We start from the raw sequence: 15,461 nt of genomic DNA, 5'->3' as shown, positions 1-15,461 counted from the left end.
CTGATAGATAAAAACACAATTTCTTCTTCTTGCTCTGCTTGTTATGTCAGTTGAATAGCTCAACTATCACTTGAAGCCAGGTACAAATACATCCGGAACGATTTGCATATTGAAATTCAAACAGTCCATTGTTTGACAAGCAAAATCCCACACGCCTCTGAACAAGGAAATGTCAAACAGCATTTCGCTCTCCTGGGTGTTTATGAGTATCATTTTCTCTTGTGGGCCATTTTCTGTGTTTCTCTGGGATTGACCAGATTGATTCTTTTATGTTGTTTTTTTCTTTTCTTTTCTTTTCTTTTAGTTTTATTCTTGTATTCTGTTTCTTATACATTTGCATTTATTTCCATTAGCATATTCTCAGATTTCCTGCTTTGGTGTTTGGATGCTTTACGTCTTTCACGCATAAAAAGAAGTGCATGACTAAATTTTATGCTTTAACTTCAGACAAGACAGGAGGTGTCATCTTTGAGAAAGAAAATCAAATTAATCAATCACTAACTCTGTATGACATTAATAAGTTAAAGATTTTTGGAGTTAATGATGACCAGTTTTTTTTTTTTAATCCTACACTAAGAACATTTTTTGAGATTTCCTTTCTTAAGCATATTTTCATTTATTTCTATAAATGAAAATATATAAGCTTTTCAGGGCCAAGACCAACATGGCCCAAGTTGCCCGACTCATATTTTATGTGTTTTTTTGTAAATGGGAGATCCAGAAAGCAATTAGTCGTATATAAAATAATAGTAAAAAAAAACCTTTGCAATACTGAACTTTTAAAATGTAAACTAAATAAGTTGAGAAGTTAATAAACGTAGTGTAAGCATACCTGTTCTTGTTGTAGGAACTCTCTTTGTGGACCCTTATGACATTTTTACCCTACAGAGGAAAAATCTAAGCAAAAAAACATAACAAAAACACTTGTAAACGTGTCTAGCAGTCTACCAAATAAGAAAATAGTACATACATTACTCATTCCCTTAACAATTTTGGGAATACTTAGAAACCTTTGTGTTTCTCCTGTGTGTGGAGTAAGACTGAATTTAAACATTCAACAGGTTTCCTTCTCTTCCTTATTGAGTTACTTCCTTTTCCAAGTATACTTTTTCTTACTGCTTGCTGCAGTGAGTAACTCTTTGTCTTTCAAAGTGCTGTTGTAAAACTCTGAACAGGTCTACTCAAAGTTGAGTGATCAGTAGCTCACTCCTCGTGAGATCAACAGAGCAGCTGCTCCTGCAGTCACTCCATTTGTTGGCCATTCTGGAAAATATTCCTTTGACGTATCCAGCGGGATGCTCAGGATGTGACTGTATATAAAATTGCTGATTACAATTTACCCAAAACGCCACATATGTAGTCACTCTCAAATATAAGGAGCTTGTTGCTCTAATGCCTGAATAAGACGTCAACATCTTGTCTCATGGCTGCCAGATGATGAATATATCTTATGGAACTGTTAACATCCTTGATTCTTAGTAAATTATTGTGTGAACAAGCTTATTCAAGTGTGATTTTAATTTAATTTCTTATTTAACCTTAACATGCACCGGATCGCTCGTGTTCCATTTTCCCATTGTATTTTCAGGGAGCGAGAGTTAAACAGAAACACCACAAATGCAAAAATTGGGCTTTTTTGACATTAGCAGAAAATCAACAAACTCCATGACTCCATGACGTGGCTGTATGTCTGTCCGCATGCTAAACTGGGAACTGTAGATCTTAATCCTAGGTAAAAACTGTCCTTGTTAAGGCTGGTTTATTTGCATCAGGATCTGCCAACACGTATTTTATGTTGTGTGTTTGTGTGTACCAGATCAGCCCCTTTTAGATTATGCTAATGCTCCACTTCCCCCTCTGTGCGTCATGTTCAACTCCAGTCAGCTCTTTGCAAAGTGAATTATTTCCATGTCCATTTCTGAACTGCATATGGATTGGATTATTTCCAAATCAAGACTAATCCTTCTTGGTGTCCCTGGAGCGCTCCAAACTGTCTGCTGTTTCCTAACCATGCAGTCGCCCTCGCTGTGATGCTTTGCATAAACAGACCTTTTTTTTATTGAAGGCTTCACTGTAACAGAGTACAGTGCAGCATCACAATGAAGAGTTTCCTGCTGGCAGCCTGGATTCTATCAGGTACAATTTATTAACCTTTTATATATTTTTTAATGACACTGTAGAAGATGTAATAAGATTTTAAATATCTAAAGATTTGCTATATTTTTCTAGCCTTGCTCAGTTTTTCCTTGTGCCAGGAACGTCAGTACTACTTTGTCAAAAAGTTCCTGAACTGGGATGAGGCTCAGAGATACTGCAGAAAGCACCACACGGACCTGGCTACCATCGGAAACTCTAAAGACGTGAAGCAATTCCTCGACATCGTTTCGTCTGCTGATGACGACGTCTGGATCGGTCTGTACAGCAATATCAACTGGACGTGGTCTGGCCTACTGAACAGTGTCGGGTCCCAGTACAGAAACTGGGAGAGTTCCGATTACGATCCCGACTTTATTTCAGCCAATCAGTTCTGTGTGTGCATTGGAGACAATGGAGGATGGTGGGACTACGACTGTGCGAAAAAATTCCCATTTGTTTGTTATAACGGTAACATTTCAGTGGTGAATAAAGTTTGTTTTTGAAATTGAGATTGTAATCTTACCACACTGTCTAATCGTTCTGTTGTCTTAACTTCATACACAGCAGGTACGACTGAGTTTGTGGCTGTAGATGAAGCAATGAGTTGGTCCAATGCTCGGACGTACTGCCGGCACAACTTCACAGACCTGGCCACAATCGGGAACATCAAAGAAAACCAATGGGTTCAAACCCTGGTACCGACTGGATACTGGGCATGGACTGGTCTATATAGAGATGAAAACATTTACTGGTCTGATAAGAGTAGCTTTGGGTTCAGCAACTGGGATCACATATCGAATCTTATTGGTTCTGACGCACGGATATGTGGAGCTACGTCTAAGGCAAGATCTGCAAAATGGAAGTTTTTACCCTGTCAAACACGACTGCCGTTTGTGTGCTACTCGTTCAAAGGTGAGTTTTACCGTTCTCTGGTAAAACAAATGACTGACTTAGGAAGGAAATTTTCAAGATAAAATTGCAAACGAATGTGTGTTTTCTTCAACTAGTGATGAAGAGAATAGTGAAGATAAAACTGACATCAACAGGTGCTTTGAATCTGAGTGACCCCGAACAGAAAGCCCAACTCCTGAGGAAGGCAAGTGTTTTGTGGCACACAAGTTACTAGCTGCGTTTCCATTGACTGTATAATTGCACAAATTGGAATTACAAAAATAAATTCACTTAAAGGAAACATGGCAATTTTGAAAAAAAACAGACGTTTTTCAATAAGAAGGTTTTGCGCTAGCATGAGGTGGTTCCTTTGGCCATGTCAAAATTAGCGATACGGACAGAAAGTGCAAAGGAAAACACTTTTTTCACATCACTCGAGTCACATGACCAACAACTGAATATTACTGGTGGAAAATATGAAGAAGATGACAGGAAGTGGGAGGAAGGTGACGTCACGGCATGATTACTAATGACTTGTTGCTCAAGCTAAAGTTATTCACACATAATTTTAATTGCATTTCTCATTTAATGGAAACACCGCAACTGCGAAATTGTGTTTTTCTTTCAACATTAGCAGAATATTGGGCAACGTTTTGTGCACATTTTTAATGGAAACGTAGCTAGTGATTCCTCAAAGATTGCCTCCAAAACCCAAGTTCTGATGAGATTTTTGAAAAACTGCCAACTATTTTTCTCTTGCAGCTCCAGGAAAAATTAAGCGAAAGTGCATCGTTGAAGTTCGTTGAGCAGCCAAAGAAGGACAAGAAAAAGACTGAATTGTAGAATATACACTACAGATTTCCACTCTTGTTTTGGAGACAGTTTAGTCACATGTGACTCGTGATCTGCTGGACTTCTAATGTACAGTAAAGACACTTTAGTCTTTCCAACAGTGACCATTCAGTAAGGTATTCTTTTGAATTTGAATGGCTCTCCGTAGATAGCATAATTCAAATCTGGATTGAATCCAGTAACTTATTTGAAATGTGAAACTAGTATGTTATTTTAATCTCATTATATACAGACGATATATTTAAAAGATTCATTTTTTTTATTTCTCTTTGATTTTCACTGAATAATCACAAAAACCCAAATTTCAGTTTCTTATCAATTCCCTTAGAGCTGAAAAGAACAATCTGCATCAGAAACTGGCAGAGGAGTTCTCTTTGCTGCAACAGGAATCATAAAAGCTACATAGTGCAACTATAATTTCTCTTATGAGGGGACAGGTCAAGAGGGACATGGGAATAAATGCAAGCTAAAGCAGGACTGTCTGGACTGGATCAGGCCAGACAGGAGGTTGATTTTTTTTATTATCATTTTTATAAAGATTGTTTGAATTTCTGTCAGTAATAAATATATTTTTGTTGTGTAATTCTGAAAAAACCAAAGTTAGAGAAATGCCTATACACTCCCTGGAATGAAGCTAACTAGCTCGTCACTAAGCACAGTGTTGCTCACCTTTTTCACTGGGACAAAAGAGGAGTTCTGCTGGTATCGGGTCTAGAGCTGCTGCTGACTGGTTCCTCTGTTGTTAAGTGTTGTAAAAGGTGCAGGTACAAGTGAAATATATGGATATGTTGGTAATTCTTTTCCTGTCCTTCATTAAATGCTAGAGAAATGGAGGCAAACAGTAGTCTGTAGCTAAGCTAACTATGCTAAATGGTTGATAATCTCACGGTCTACTCACCTTTCTTGGAGAAAAACGGCTACAAATTGACACTCTTGTCTTTTTTCTCTCTCTCTTCCTTTGAAAACGTGACTTTATTTTTTTTGGCAGCATAGTTACTGCCACAGTCATTCTTGACTTTTTCTAACTGCTGCTGAACACCGTCACCGTGAAGCGCGCTAAGCAGGAACGAACCATTTCATGCAGATCCAGGGGGGTTCAGTGCAAATATGAACGTGTGCTTTTTGGTCTGGGAGGGGCAGCATTTAATTTTTACTACTACAAACAATTTCAAAAACACGATACGATTAATTTTGTAATTGACAGAAATAGAAATAAATTGGGGCACAATGAGGAAAAAAAAAACTTTTATGTGGGTCCCCCCGTCAGTCAAGATCCCTTGGAATTGTCCTAACTTTTCCCCGTACACTGAGCCCCTGGACCCCAGGATCTCCTCCAGGGCATTTCCTCTGTACCACCTGTAAATTAGGTCAATTTGTCTAATCATTTATTAATCACCTGCGCGTTTCAGACACTGTCAACGGCCTAGTAAATATGTCGGGTTTTTTTTTTCCAACATAATTGTTCCTATGTTTATACTTATGTCTGTAATATAGGACTAGTCATGGTTTCAATTTTTAACATTGCTATGCAGTAGAGGTGGACACTTATCATGTATTGGTGATCTTGTAAAATTTCTGGTAAGAATTTTAACTTATAGGTGTCTCAATAAATTAGAATTAATGATGTTATATAAAAACCAAATTGACATTGTTTTTTTGTTTTTTTACCAGTTTCTGCACTGTTTGTCCCACCAAAGCATCAATAAATGTACATTTGAAAAAAAGCAACAAAAAAAAAGTTTTTGATTATCAAAACACCACAAACTTTTGTGATATAATTATAATATCAGGGGGAAAAAAATTCCCAATTTTACAATTTACTTTTATAAAGTTACATAATTATAAAAATGTGTTTCATCTCGGGGGTGGGGGGACGACTATTGTTGACTATTGTTGGACTGTACCAAATAGATGCCCGTGCGACGGTACCAGGTCACAAGGCTGATTGACCCAATAAAGTTCAGACACACGTACAAGTTATGGGAGTGATTTATTTCAGGATGCAGGTTCAGTGCATTAGGCTTCCTGAAGAGACAGCACACAAACGAAGAGATCAAACAAACCAGCGAATAGAAAACGCAACCAAAGAAAAAAGCAGCGTGGTACAAATCACAACGTCAGTGTCATCATCCGTGAAACTCACTGGACTAATACAGTGGAATATCACAACCCCTCACGTTCCCCCCTTCTTGCTTAAAGGAACATTGATACAATGACGACACCTCACTACGAAAACTAACTGGAACATGAGCAGAATATATGTACAAAAGATGATCCAAGGTGTAAACAAGCGAATGTAATGTGCCGTATTCAATACGTGATAAACCCCAAGAGTGTTCGTGACAACAGTAGCTGCGTTTCCGTAACAGATGTGCGCAAAACCTAATGTTAGCTAATGTCTTAAAAAAAAACACAAAAAAAACAGACAATTTCACAATTTCGGTGTTTCCGTTAAATAAGAAAGCGGTTTAAATCAAGTAAATTAAGTTTGTTTATTAAAAATCATCCATCATCCTTCTACCACTTCTTCGTCTTTTCCATCAGTTGTAACATCCGATTATTGATAACATAAACATGTGATGGGTAAAAAAATGTTTTTCCATTGAAGTGTTGTGAAATAATATTTTTCATAGTTTGGTCAGAAGACCACCTCATCATAGCTCCAGTGTTTTCTAGCAAAAAACATGATTTTTTTTCTTTTCTTTCTCTAAATGTTTCGCGTTTCCATTAAGCGAATTTATTTTTCTAATTCAAAATGTTATGGTCAGTGGAAACACAGCTGCTGCTGGTTATTGGTGGCCTGCAAAGGCCTTCAAACATAAGGTTTTCATTGGACTGTGTCATACTTCGTAAAACCAGTTAGTGCAAGCAATCGCACAAAAAGTCATCAGCAAGAGGTCAACAGAAAAAGAAAATGAACTCGTGTATCAAAAATATCCATATACATAATAATGACTGTATACAGTAGCTGTCAGCGCCTTTTGGAGATGACAGTCTTACTTCCAGTTAGCGATAAGTGTGAAATATTCCTGATCCGAAAACAGTCATATTGAAAATGGATACAGGGAAAGCAAGCGATGACATCGAAACCGAAAACATTTGTTTTTAATATCGTCATTAGGAAAGCCATTGGCGAATCAATACAGAAGGAGAAAGGGGGGGAAAAAAAAAAAAAAGATTTATTTTGGTAGTCGTGTAAAACACAAACACACACGTTGATGGGAATATATACAAAGTGGAAATCGCTGTTCATATTTACACATTTACATACAACAAAACCAAACCTTTAAAGAGACAAGATTTCACCGTGGGCTACGCCTAATATAGGCTGATACAGAATACGTCGACTTACCCCCCCTTTCTCCTCATGTCGCAACCTTCGTCTCCAGGGGACAGAGTCCGCTCCGACCTACAACGTGTAAGGAGGAACAGAAAGGGCCATTCTTTTTTTTTTTCTTCTTCTTCTTTTCATTTTTAACGCTCCCGCGGTCAGAAATGGGGCCGATTAAGAAGCCGCGAGCTTTTTACGTTTTGTGTGTGTGTGGTGTGTTTATGGTTTCAGGAACCTCTCGTCGCCCGTCCCAGCCCGCTGTTTGACCGCGGGAGAGTTAAAACACAAATAACATGATGGCAGAGAAATGTCACAGAGCAGATCGAAGTCTGCCGTCTTAGGCACCATGGGACAGACGAGAGCCGATACTCAATTGAAACACCGCACATCGATATTCATACGATTTTAAACAAGGATCCGGAACAATGGTGACGTAGAAAAGGGGGGGAAAAAAAAAAAGAAAGATCAAAGCTATGTGGACATAATGGTGTAGTCCCAAGGAGGTGAGAAGTACCTGTGAGTGGAAATTCCAAAAAAGTGCAACACCGCCCTCTTGTGTTTGCGTGCTTATTGCCTTCAGATGCAAGTTCACAAGGGTTTTTATTATACTGTACATTCCATTGAGATTATTATTGCCTTGTAAAAAGAGAGGAGTGCTAACTTTGGGGGAGAAGAAAAGTAAGTAAAGGACTAAAAGCGGGCTCATCTTTCATTTAACATCACTACCCCAGCATGGCTCAAACATAACCATACGGTGCCTCGGAAAAGTATTTCTACCCCTTCAAAGCTCTATATTTGGGCACATTACAACCACAAACTTCAATGTATTATTAACACACCAACTTAAATTGTTGCATAATGTGAAGTAGAAGGAAAACAATTCATCTCTCTGATCGCGCCAGCAGGAAACATAGCGGCGGCAGCGTCATGCTGTGGGGGACGCCGCAAAGGGAAAGACTGGAGCAGATAAAAACGGCGACAAAAAAAAATCGTAGGCTTTGAAAACAGCCTGTGACATTAGGAAAGACATTCTTCTTACCACTGAAGTTACAACGGGACGGTTTACAGGAACGCACACGTTAAGAGTGGCCCAGTCCAAGTAACGATTTAAGTCAAGTTCATAGCTGCAACATGACAAATATTAATAATAAAGGTTTAGGTAAAGGTAAGACTTTTGCGAGGCCTGATTTCAGTCGCTGCTGGCCTCCACCGATCAACCATCTCATCAGTTAAAACCAGTAAGGGAGGTTGTGCTACTTCAGCACATTTTTGAAGCACTGATACATAAATTAACAGATGAACCTTAAACACTTCTTCAGAGCTGAGACGAACTGAAAAGGAGAAGAAAGGGACGTGGAATACAAAAAAATTCAAACAGATCGCCAAAACGTTGGGTTGGAAGAGGCTGTCAGGTAGATCTGATGTCTCCAACGTGGATGGAAAAAAAAAAAGAGAGAGAGAGATAGAGAGAGAGGCGGGGGAGGGGAGGAAGAGGAAGTCAGAGTCCCTGTGCTTGTTAGCTGGCTCGGCTAGGCTGGGCTAGCCCGTCAGCGTTGCCCCGTCAGCCATCAGCTGCTCAGGTAACCGTGTAATTCTCTGGAGTTGATGCTCAGGATCACACCTGAGTGGTTGCCTGGAGACGAGGTCGGGGGGCGAGGGAGAACAAAAAAAACAACATGTGCAAACGAATTAACAATAGGCTAACAAATGAACTGCAGAAATCACATTGAAGGGTGTAAACGGTACTTTGTGGAGTTTTCTAAACAAAAGAGTGTAACCATGTGAACACACATCTCAACCAAATAAACATCAGTCATATACAAGAAAGCATTTAACTATGTAGCATAGCATGCTAAAACTACAGGCACATCTCAATAAATGATTCACAAGTCAATAAATTTCACTGCAAAGTTAATTTGCTTCGATTTTTTATTTTGAAAAAGGATAAACACGATCATCGTATTTCAAGTATTTATTGATGATTTGCTTCTGCTTTTGATGATTACGGCTCACGTCTAAGAAAAACTCCCAAATTCAAAGTTTTTTGAAAAATCTGAATAATCCATAAGACTAATAAAACCTTTTTTTTTTTTTAGCAGTCACCGATACCATGCACAAATAGAGCAAACCTCAAAAAGTCACGCTGATGAAGCCGGTTCTCTGCACACTGCCACAACAACCGGGAAGTTGAGTGGAAGGAAAAAGTGGAGTTGTAAAACACAAGCACAAGCAAAACTTAAAAAAAACCAACACAACTTTTTTTAAATTCAAAAATACTTTATTGATTAGGGAAATTAAGCTAAATAATTAATTGAAATTAAATAGGTTACATGCTTATTTACTGAGATGCACCTGTACATATAATCAATTGACTGAAGTGCCTTAAAAAACAGACTGACAACATTAAAATATTAAAAGAAAACGGGTGAAGTCATTCAGTACCTTGGTGTGTGTTAGCTGCTGGAGTTAGTGGCCTGGCTGTTTTAGTAGCAGTGGTTAGTGGTAGTCCTTATAAGAGAACGGAAGGCGGGGCTGCCTCCCGCGTTACCTAGAGTCTGCGAGTCCAGGTCGTCGTCGATGAACTCCTCGCCCTGGATGATGTGCTGCGTGTCCTCGCTGTGGTTGACGGGGCTGGTCATCTCCTGCTCCTTCTCGTTGTGCATCTGGGCGTAGATGTTGCGGTTGCCGGGGAGCTTTCTGAAAAACAGTGGAGGATAGGGGTCCTCAGTCCTAGGCCAAGGACTGTGGGATAGTGGTTTGTTTTTAATGAGACTGGGCTGGAGAACCGAACGGCAGGTTTTCATACAGGTGACTTTTCGGTGGATATTCGTGTTCCGCGCTCAGGGGCTGTGGTGTCATTAGTGAGCTACTGTTGTGGGGGGAAATAAATTAAAAGTGCATGCAGTTCATAAGATCTTGTTATCGACGCTAAATTTCATGCAAACTATAGTGTGTGGTAGGAAGAAGGGGGGCAATAGTTTGGGCAATAAAGCAACGGTTACCAGCGGGTTTCAGATAATGCTTTTGAATCAAGCAAACAAAATTTAATAAAACTATAAAAATCTGCTGCAAAAATTCAATTATTCTGTAGAATTATTTGCATTTGTTGTAGTTGGTAATGGCTGTGGGGCAGGAGAGATCTCCTGTAGCAGTCTGTGTTACAGTGCATTTGAAGAAGCCTCCGATTGAAGACATTTTTTAACATACATTCTTGGAACTGAATCATGACAAGACCTTTATTTAGTGTTAACAAACGTCCAACTTGTCTTATGTAAACGTGTTTCTGATTCCTCTGTCACTGGGAGGTGGGGTGATGTCACCACGACCTCCATGACCTCTCTGAATGAGGCCGGACTGCAACACCCTTTGAAAAACTACTTCACTGCTGCCATTGTCTTTTTGATTTCCAAATAGGTTTGTGTATCTATAAATATAATTAGCCTTTCATACGTCAAGAAAGTAGATGTTTTGTGTTAAAACTCAGATCATGCTACTGGCTGTGGTCGAGTGCAGACCAACAGGAAGTGACTTCACACCAGGACAGAGCTCACCTTTTAAACTTGTACAGAATGAACGAGCCAGTGCCAACGACGCTTATTAGGAATATGACAGCCAGCGCCCAGACACCTGGACCTCCGGCTGCTCCGTGGTAGCCTAGAGTGACAAACAAATGCGCAGGTTTCAGAGAAGAAGGGACCGACGTCACGTAGAAGCAAAAGCAGAAACTTGCTAGTGTTGATGAGAAAGTGTGAGAGGTGTCTGGGAGAACAGGACAGCACGGCGGCCTCAAAGTGGAGACGATTCATTGGGTCGCAACAGGGAAAGGGTTTTATTTGTGTTTGGGAACGTCTGGTGAACGCACCACTCTCTGCCGCCGCAGCTATCGAGTCATTAGCAATTAAACCTCTTCAATGGAAATAATCATTAGCATGCTGTTTGCTATAGCTTGAATGATAAACTACAGTGGAAACAAACACAAAGTAAAGCGTCGGTAGATTTCAGGGTCTACCTGCGTTCGGGTCGGCCAACATCACCAACACCCGCAGAGTGCCTCGGACCATGAAGCTGATGTTCTTGTCGCTGACCGCTTGAACCACCGCTGGGATACGCTAAGAAAGAGAACGTTGCATTAGAGCTGCGATTACACTCAACGGGTCTTTATGTTTTGGGAGAAACTGCGCGGGTCTGTGTGGATCTACCTTATCTACTAATACGCTGCCCTTGGCTGGTTTGGAGTCCAGCGGCAACACGTACAGGTCGGCCGTCGTGGGGAGGCCTGGGTTCACCACGGTAACCAGAGAGTCCTGAGGTACGCCTGTGGTCTGAGGACATGTGGTCACAAAGAACGGTGTAAGGCTGGTCAGCAGGAAGCCGACAGCACAACAATCACACATTCTACAAAAAAATAAAAACTGCTCAGCTTTGCCGTGTCTCAAATTTCAGCTCAACGTATTTGAAAATTTTTACAGCAATTTAGTAATTAAGCTAAAACTACACAAAGATGAAAAAACCTTCCTTGTCTGTACATATGTTCTAAGCTTCTCTTGAAGTGGAGTAGTTTTTTCCCGTAAAATGCCTCCTGCTGTCCAATTATTGACTAAAAATTAGTCAACAGATCAATCCTCTGCTGCAGATTCATCATTTGCTACAAATGATCCAGCGTTCACTATGTTGATGCTACGGTATTGCATTTTAGGCAATTCTTTTTAGTTAAAAGGGAATAGAGTTATTTGTTTATTTGCATTTTTAAAATGTTTTTCTCATATTATAAAAATAAGCTTTGGTAGATAATGAAAAATATGCAGATTGTGTCAGTTCTTTCATTTGATTAATCGTCAGAATAATCGATTAGTTGTAGCCCTGAAAAATATATAAAGCCGCTGCTGCTGGACTGATAACACATTTTGTCAAATTGGGCAAATAGACGACAAAAATCCAACAATAAAGGACATAGCAACACTTCTCCTGGTCATCTTTCATACTTCATCACCATCAACCATTGAAATTTTGTTTTTAAGCTTTCGTCTCGCTTCGTTGCAAAGCAACCAAGTGATCCAGCGGAAACATCAACGTTGTCTATAACAAAGAAAATGACTGGAAATGAGGTGAAGTGAAGGGATCGAACCTTGGCTAGGAGCTTGGTGACCACCTGGCCGACGTCGTCCCTCCACTCCGGGATGTTGGGGTTGAAACGGTCCAGGTTCCTGCTGAAGCTCAGCGGGATGACTTGGAAGTTGTCTGGAAGGAGAGCGAGTCGGCCACGTCCGTTAGGACCAACACCCGATCGGGCCCCAGCAAAACACAACCCAAAACCCCACAGCTGCTGCTCTGAGCGGACAGACGCGCCTCGTTGCCAATCACCTCGGAGGAAACACGTGGCGTAGTTTCGGTCTGCGCGTTTCCGCGGCGCTGCCGGCGCTAACAGATGGCAGCAGGTTGCCGGCAGAAGTGTAATCAAAGTGGCGTCATTTAACCGAATGGGATCAGAGACGCAGTGAAAAAAAAAAAGCAGACTTGATGTGAAATTACGTGTATAGCCGTGCAGAGTGGTAATGTACAGACAAAACACCTATGAGCTACATGGCTACAACTCAGCTTTTGATGCAAAACAAGATTTTATATCATGCAGCTCTGTTCAGGGCTGTACAAGATGAACAAAAACTGCTATGAAAAATTACCACTGAATTTGTTTCTCTTTAATAAGGACTCAAATGTAAAAAGTTAGATCAGCGGCATCCAAACTTGTTACACTGAAAAGCTCTCAGGGGCCAAAAAAGGTTTTCAATACAAACATTTTGTGTCGTTTTTGATAAGTTTATCTGCTCAATAATAAATGAAAGCAATTTTTTTTTTAAATTAATTACAGATACAAAACATAAAAAAAAAGGTTGTGCACGAATGAGTTATGACACAACAGGTCACCAGTAAAAGAATCCTGACTCATTTTGTGAAGATGTTATTTATCTGTAACAAAACTTGATTTTTTAAAACGTGATATTATTCATCTGTAAAAAAAAAAACATCTTGATTTTGTTTAGTAATTTGTTATTTATCTTTTAAAAAATTCTTTTTTTTTTTAGTAAGTTATTTATGTGTAAAAATCTTGCACTGCAAGATGAAAACTCATCTATTTGCATCAACCACCTATTTGCGTTGAGGTCGGTGGCTGTGCAAAAATTCTCCAGAGGGCTGCAAAAGGCCCCCGCGCCGCAATATGGACACCGCTGTTTGAAATGGTTGCAAATGTAATACTAAACAGACACTGTTTTAAAGTTATTAAGTAAACCAATCTAGTATTACGTGGCCACAAAGCTAAGCTAAGTCCCTTATTATGGAAAAACACACGCAACCATTGTTACCTTGACGCTTCATTAAGTGTAAGATATTAATTGTCTTACCATAGACTCTGACGATCTTTGTGTCCTGCACCATGGATCGGCCGTTGGACGCCTGGACGGTGACGGAAACCTCTCCGCTCTCGGGGAAACGGGTCAAAAGGCTGTTCTGGAGGGTCAGTTTGGGCTGGGAGAGAGAGGGAGAAATGTTAGCTACACGACAGGAAGAACAAGACAAACTAGCACACCAAGAACTTAGGTGTTAAACCTTATAATCAATCCACCTAGTTTTTATACATTCAAACATTATTAAATCGTTATGCTACGATAAATATGCCAAAATGAGGTTTGATATACTTCGCATTTCCAACTTTACCTTAGGGCCGTCGCCGAGCCACCAGTAGAAGACGGTCAGGTTGGCTGTAGTGGGAAGAACTATGGCCGTCAGGTTGACTACATGGTTTCTCCTGGCGATGGGAACCGCTTCCAGGTGAACTTCCTGCAGAGGCTCTGCACAGGAAATAGTTGGGGGTTTTTATTCACTCAAAAAACTGTTGAATGGAAAATCCCTCGCTGCTCTACTGGTTCTACTGACCAGCTGTTACACTTAAACGTAAAAAGCCACATTCAGCAAGACTGACACCGTGTCCCCTGCCGTCTTTACACACCGATGAGCACAGCGGGTCAATTTGAGTTCAACGTGTTGCCTGAGGTCACAGTGACGCATAAAAAGGACTGAACAGGAACGCTGGACGATCTGACTGGTGAAAAAATAAAGACACTTTAGATCAAACGGCACCTCTTTCAAAAGAACGTGGCGGCATTTCCGCGGCTCATGGACTTTTGGAATGTTTTTCTTTGCTTTTTCTCACTTTTATTCACTATTTAATATTTGTTTAGCATAAATGCTGCCTCATGCCTTCTGGTTTTAGTAGGCAATGAGTTCTGTTCTGTTCCTTTGGTCTATCTCTTTTCACAAACTTGTCCATTTTGCGCTTGCTGGCTTGAGGAGCAGAGCAGCTTGATAAGTTTGACAGGCAGCCAATCAGAAAGCTGAGCATTTCAATAACTTATTTTAGCTTAAATTTTATAATAATTGGTAAATATATTTGATTGTATTCTTTAAAAAATGTAATTTTAAAATGAGAAAATTAGCTTTTTTTCTTCCTCATCTTTCCTCCAAGCTTCTGAGGCTCAACTAGCGCCCCCTGGCGGCCAAGACTTTGAAAAACTCGAGTCTAGAGGTTTGATTTTTTTTTATAAACTGCAAAAAAAGTCAAATTGTTGTGAAAACTCAGGACATAATATCTTACTTAACTGATTTACATCATTTTTTCTACAATATGGAAACAATCAGGAGTCACTGCACACGTTTCCATTTTGTTCATCCAGAATTGCTAGAATGCTAGCATTAGCTTTTAATAACTTCCTAGACTTTTTACTTCCTCAAACCTGTTTTGTATTTTTTATTTCAGCATTTCCTTGTAGGAACGATGTTGCTGAAAAGTGGTATTTATTTTACTGACTGCTACACAGGTTTATTTGTCTCTGCTGCGATGTTGAACACTCCCAGGTGTGAATAAAAGAAGGAATGAAGCATTTAGGTTTAATGCCTCTGACAAAGACAGCTGTCAGACTGAGGAAAGGAATAAAACACCGACTAAATACGTTCAATTTAAAGGTCACAGAGTAGGTCAAACACTGACCTGTGACCTGGATGTACATGGTGGCCTCGTCGTGTCCCGCAATGTTCTCCGCCTTCACCGTCACCTTGTAAACGCCGGGCTTTTCGTAGCGGTGCTGGATGGGCTCGTCAGTCACCGTCAGGTTCTGGTAAATTGTTCGAACGCCGTCGCCGAGGTCCACCTGATACCTGGTGCTGCTCGTGTCGCCCTGTTGGGAGCAAAACGACCCGT

At 40.2% G+C, this 15,461-nt stretch overlaps 2 protein-coding genes across 5 annotated transcripts in view; one reads left to right on the top strand and one right to left on the bottom strand.

Annotated features, from left to right (window-relative positions):
- Positions 1–1,976: 1,976 nt before the first annotated feature.
- LOC114157844 (C-type mannose receptor 2-like) lies at positions 1,977–3,870 on the top strand. The gene is made up of 5 exons (XM_028039012.1): positions 1,977–2,136; positions 2,230–2,604; positions 2,701–3,048; positions 3,144–3,232; positions 3,790–3,870. The coding sequence occupies exons 1-5, from the start codon at positions 2,100–2,102 to the stop codon at positions 3,868–3,870; spliced, it is 930 nt and encodes a 309-aa protein (XP_027894813.1). The 5' UTR covers positions 1,977–2,099.
- A 1,980-nt stretch (positions 3,871–5,850) lies between these two features.
- Positions 5,851–15,461, bottom strand: part of sorcs2 (sortilin-related VPS10 domain containing receptor 2) — a 311,820-nt gene continuing 302,209 nt past the window's right edge. Inside the window, exons 19-27 of one of the 4 annotated variants that reach the window (XM_028038669.1) lie at positions 15,252–15,438; positions 13,922–14,055; positions 13,609–13,732; positions 12,336–12,448; positions 11,410–11,532; positions 11,220–11,319; positions 10,762–10,864; positions 9,653–9,952; positions 5,851–8,843 (exon numbers count right to left, since the gene is read on the bottom strand). In XM_028038669.1, the coding sequence (XP_027894470.1) occupies positions 9,694–9,952; positions 10,762–10,864; positions 11,220–11,319; positions 11,410–11,532; positions 12,336–12,448; positions 13,609–13,732; positions 13,922–14,055; positions 15,252–15,438 (1,143 nt within the window). In that variant the 3' untranslated portion in view covers positions 5,851–8,843; positions 9,653–9,693. The remainder of the gene's footprint in view (positions 8,844–9,652; positions 9,953–10,761; positions 10,865–11,219; positions 11,320–11,409; positions 11,533–12,335; positions 12,449–13,608; positions 13,733–13,921; positions 14,056–15,251; positions 15,439–15,461) is intronic. The other 3 variants (XM_028038670.1, XM_028038671.1, XM_028038673.1) reach the window with 3 other exon arrangements.

The sequence above is a fragment of the Xiphophorus couchianus genome, chromosome 14, assembly GCF_001444195.1.
Source record: "Xiphophorus couchianus chromosome 14, X_couchianus-1.0, whole genome shotgun sequence".
Lineage (NCBI taxonomy): Eukaryota > Metazoa > Chordata > Actinopteri > Cyprinodontiformes > Poeciliidae > Xiphophorus > Xiphophorus couchianus.
Note: the sequence above shows the minus strand (reverse complement) of the source record. Positions and strands in the feature narration are given on the sequence as shown.